Source organism: Microtus oregoni, unplaced genomic scaffold (assembly GCF_018167655.1).
Source record: "Microtus oregoni isolate MIOR12 unplaced genomic scaffold, Mior012 000054F_ref0000373, whole genome shotgun sequence".
NCBI lineage: Eukaryota > Metazoa > Chordata > Mammalia > Rodentia > Cricetidae > Microtus > Microtus oregoni.
Genome location: NW_024543830.1, coordinates 2463109 through 2467753, shown reverse-complemented (window position 1 = coordinate 2467753; position 4645 = coordinate 2463109). Strand labels below are relative to the sequence as shown.

General features: G+C 45.9%; 1 protein-coding gene across 1 annotated transcript; it reads left to right on the top strand.

The window, feature by feature from the left end:
* The first annotated feature begins 2121 nt into the window (after positions 1-2121).
* On the top strand, positions 2122-2295 carry LOC121437823 (cortexin domain containing 2-like). Its single transcript, XM_041637877.1, has one exon. The coding sequence runs from the start codon at positions 2128-2130 to the stop codon at positions 2293-2295; it is 168 nt and encodes a 55-aa protein (XP_041493811.1). The 5' UTR covers positions 2122-2127.
* The last annotated feature ends 2350 nt before the right edge of the window (positions 2296-4645 follow it).

Genomic DNA, 4645 nt, shown 5'->3' with positions numbered 1-4645 from the left:
TCCCACATGAGATTCTGACCAGGTTTGCAGCACCAAGCATAAATTCCCTCCTGAGGAACATGTTTCAAGTTTAATCAGAGAGCAATCAGCTCATAATAGTCTATCACCAGTGAACGCACTGTACCTGGTGCTTTGGTTGTACAGTACATAGGATCTCATAAATGGGTAAAATTTCAAACTTTTTTAAGTGTGTGTAAATGTTTGCCTGCGTGTATGTATGTATACCATACATACATATGTATGTGTGCTTAGATTTTCCAGAGGTCAGAAGAAGACAGTGTCGGATTCCCCAGAAACAAACTTATAGATGGTTGTCACTTGCCATGTGGGTGCTGGGAACCAAACTCAGTTTCTTTTCAAGAGCAATAATGCTCTTTACAACTGAGCCAATTTTTGATAACTCTCCCAACCCCCATCAATCTACATAACATCTTTCAACACCATGAAAGACAGCCAGCAAGGAAGAGTCTTCCATTTCAGCTCCAGAGAGACTATTCTGTGTCCTGTAAACTAAGGCATTGCCAGTGATGGGTTCTCACCATCTAAGTCTGGTGGGTAATCAAACTTAGCCCTGATAAACTAAGTTTTAATAATTGATCTCTGGGTGTACATGATTTTTCAAGAACTAAAAATGACAGTATAGTAAGCAGTGATTAGAACAAAGACAATATTATGTTAATTAATACCCTTTGAGTTAAGAGAACATAATTGTAATGATCTCTTCTGTCTCTTTAAGAGACAATCCACGCCCACTCCCTCCCCTGTCTACTGAAGGCAGGCTGATCTTTAGTTTCCAGCCTGAGTTCCTTCCCTTTTCCATCTCCCTCTCCCCACTTCTACCCTTCCCCCTTCTGTTTCTCCTCTCTCTCTCTCTCTCTCTCTCTCTCTCTCTCTTCTGCTCTTCTCCCCTTTTCTCTTCCCCCTCCATAACCCACTGAATAAATATCCAACCTCACTCTGCATGGTGTGCCTATGCATGTCTCTGTCTCCTGCCCTCCTGCCACATGTCTCCCTGCCCTAAACCAGCCACCACTCGGAGACCTGCAGCTGTCCCTGCCTGGGACTGGCTGCTCTCAGGGCCTGCTTCCTGCCACCACATGGCCTGCTGCCACCGCTTGGGGACCTGCAGCATTTCTGCTGCCTGCCACCTCCAGGATCCTGCAACATTTTTTGTAATCCATTTCCGTAATCAGGCCTAGGGAGATGGTTCCATGGCTAAGAACACGTGTTGCTCATCCAGGGGAACTAAGTTGGGGTTTCCAGCACCTTGGTTGGATGACTGTGAGCTTCACAGGGGATATGATTTACTCTTTTGGTTTCCATGGACACCAAACACACATGGCGTACACATAAGTAAAAATAGAAATAAGCCAGACAGATGGGTAGTGCATGGCAGTGGCGGCGCACACCTTTAATCCTAGCACTCAGGAGGCAGAGTGATCTCTATAGACCACCCTGGTCTATAGAGTGAGTTTCAGTACAGTCAGGGCTACAGAGAAACCAACCCTGTCTCGAAAAATCAAATAAATAGATAAAACTTTTTAAAAAATCTTCGAAAATTAAAAAAAAAGTAACATTGAAACCAGGCACATTGGTGCAAGCCTTTAATCCCAGCACTCAATAGGCACAGGCAAGAGGTTCTCCATGAGGTCACGGCCAGCCAGAATGACACAATGAGATCCTGTTGTGAAAAAAGAAAAATTCCGTAAATTATCTGCAATAGGTATCCTAGGAGTTAGAAGGAAACTTAGGGAGGGATACAGAATTGGAACACTGAGGACTTTGTTCTTGTTGTTGAGATGGTGTCTCACTGTGTAGTTCCAGCTGACCTAGAACTTGCTATATAGACCATGTTGGCCTTGAACTCACGGAGATCCACCTGACTCTGCCTCCTGAGTGCTGGAATTGAAGGTGTGCACCACCTTGCCTGGCTCATAAATAAACCTTGATCATAGTTTTCAGCCCTTGGTCCCTTTAGTTTCCACACTGCTGCTGAGGAATAGCAGGCACACACAAGCACAAACCAAAGAACTTGTTTATGTTCTTATTTTCTAGAAATATGGCAAGTCTGAAGCTCTCCCTGAGGAGGCAGCTGTGTCTGGAGGACAGTAAGAGGTGTGTGTCCTCATGGAAGAGGCCAGCCCGTCCAGCGCTATCGACGTGGACAAAGGCTTTGCCGTTGCCTTTGTCGTCCTCTTGATTCTCTTTCTAACGGTGATGGTTTATCGGTGTGTAAAGCTGGTGCAGAATCCCTATGAGGCGAGCTCCACAACCACAGACCCATCTCTGAGCTGAAGTACCATAAAACCTGTCAGACTCCTCTCACAAGAGATCTGGAATCCCCACAACCACAGACCCATCTCTGAGCTGAAGTACCATAAAACCTGGTAGACTCCTCTCACAAGAGATCTGGAATCTCCACAACCACAGACCCATCTCTGAGCTGAAGTACCATAAAACCTGGTAGACTCCTCTCGCAAGAGATCTGGAATCGTTTGGGTATTTTTAGCAGGGTCTTAGGCTGCTGGGGCTGGCCTTGAACCCCTGACTCTCCTGTCTCTACCTCCTAAGAATTGAGACTACAGAGAATGCTCCGTCACAGGATTTGAGACGTTTTTATTTGACGTGGTATATGATCCAGACTTCTCTTACCTCCACATTTTCAACCTTCCTATCTGATGATCAGTGATAAGCTCCCGAGAGACAAGAATCTCAGCAGAGAGCAAACACGGGCCCTTTCTTCTTGCTCCTTTTCAGGGAATTTGAATTTATTGGCTAGGCTAAGGTCATGAGTTTCAATTGTCCCATACCTAATGTCTCTGTGATAGGACAGTGGATCTTAATGATGTAATGTACCATGAAGCTTTGCTCGAGGCCCTGCTGAAACTAGACACTGACCTGGAGGTGATCAAATTGATTTGTCCCTTATAAATATAAAGTAGGCAGAAATGGTTAGCATCTGACAAGACCTCCTCAGGATGTCCAATCTGTTTGCTTCTCCAGAGGGCAGCATTCTGGGGTACAGGTGGTCTAATTTGCCTGGAGCAAGGCCCCCCTCTCTGTCAGTCCAAGTTCCCTCATCTAAAGTAGCATGACCTGGCTGAGTAGAGTGAAGCGACCAAAGGTTTCAAACCTTAGTCCCTGAATACTAGGATACGATCTGACTTGGGAAAAGTCCATGAAGAATAAAGACTCGTAAAGCAGATGAAGTGGTTCACACCAACAATACCAGCCCTGGAAAGCCCAAGGGGGGAGACTGTCCTGAGCTCTTCGCTTGGGTCATACAGTGATTTCAAAGCAAGCCTGGGCCTCAGGAGCCAGATGGTTGGGGGAAGACACCATCAAGATAAAGATGATGGCAGAGATTAGAGTCATGCAGCCACAGCCAAAAACCAGCAGAAGCTGGAAGAGAGAAGGAAGGATTCTTTCCTGGAGCCTTGGGTGGCATGGCCTCCCCAACAACGTGGGTGTGGACTTCTTCATGTGAAGGGAGACAAAAGGCTAAGGAGCCATGTCACTGCGGGTCTCTGCTCCCGAGAGCTGTGGGAAAATACACTTCTGTCTCTTTACACCACCAAGTACGGTCATTTGTTGTGACAATCCCAGGAAACTGATAGACAATACTATCATTGCTTTCCAGAGACTTTTTGATCATTTTGTTTTCTAGACAGGGTTTCTCTGTGTAGCTCTGGCTGTCCTGGTACTCACTCTGTAGACCAAGCCGGACGCAAACTCACAGAGATTTGCCTGCCTCTGCATCCTGAGCACTGTGAGAGTAAAGCTTTGTGCCACCACACCAGACTATCCAGAGACCTTTTCCAGAAAGGAAATTGGGGCTGGAGAGATGGCGCAAAAGTTAAGAGCACTGGCTGCTCTTCAGAAGTCCTGAGTTCATTTCCCAGCAACCACGTGGTGGCTCACAACCATCTGTAATGAGGTCTGGTGCCCTCTTCTGGTCTGCAGGTAAACATGCAGACAGAACACTGTATACACAATTACTAAAATAAATATTTTTAAAAAATATCAAGAAAGGAGATCACAAGCCTCCACTGTCCAAAGTCTGAAGTTAAAGAAGCATAAAGAGTGGGTTATCAGCCTACTGACAAGAAATGTCACAAGGGAATTCACTAGAAAGAAAGGGGACATCTTGTCTGCTGAAGTTCAAGAAGAGTTACCATAAAGAAGATTGGTTCTGGGACTGGAGAGATTGCTCAGTGGTTAAGAGCACTGCCTGTTCTTCCAAAGGTCCTGAGTTGAATTCCCAGCAACCACATAGTGGCTCACAACCATCTGTAATGAGGTCTGGTGCCCTCTTCTGGCCTGCAGACATACACACAGACAGAATATTGTATACATAATAAATAAATAAATATTAAAAAAAAAGAAGATTGGCTCTGCTGTGTGCAGTGGAGGTGCACACCTTTAATCCCAGCACTTGGGAAGCAGAGACAGGCGGATCCCTGTGAGTTCATAGCCAGCCTGCTCTACAGAGCTAGTTCCAGGACAGGCAGGGATGTTACACAGAGAAACCCTGTTTCAAAAAAAAAATCCGGGCTGGAGAGATGGCTCAGAGGTTAAGGGTATTGCCTGCTCTACCAAAGGTCCTGAGTTCAATTCCTAGCAACCACATGGTGGCTCGCAACCA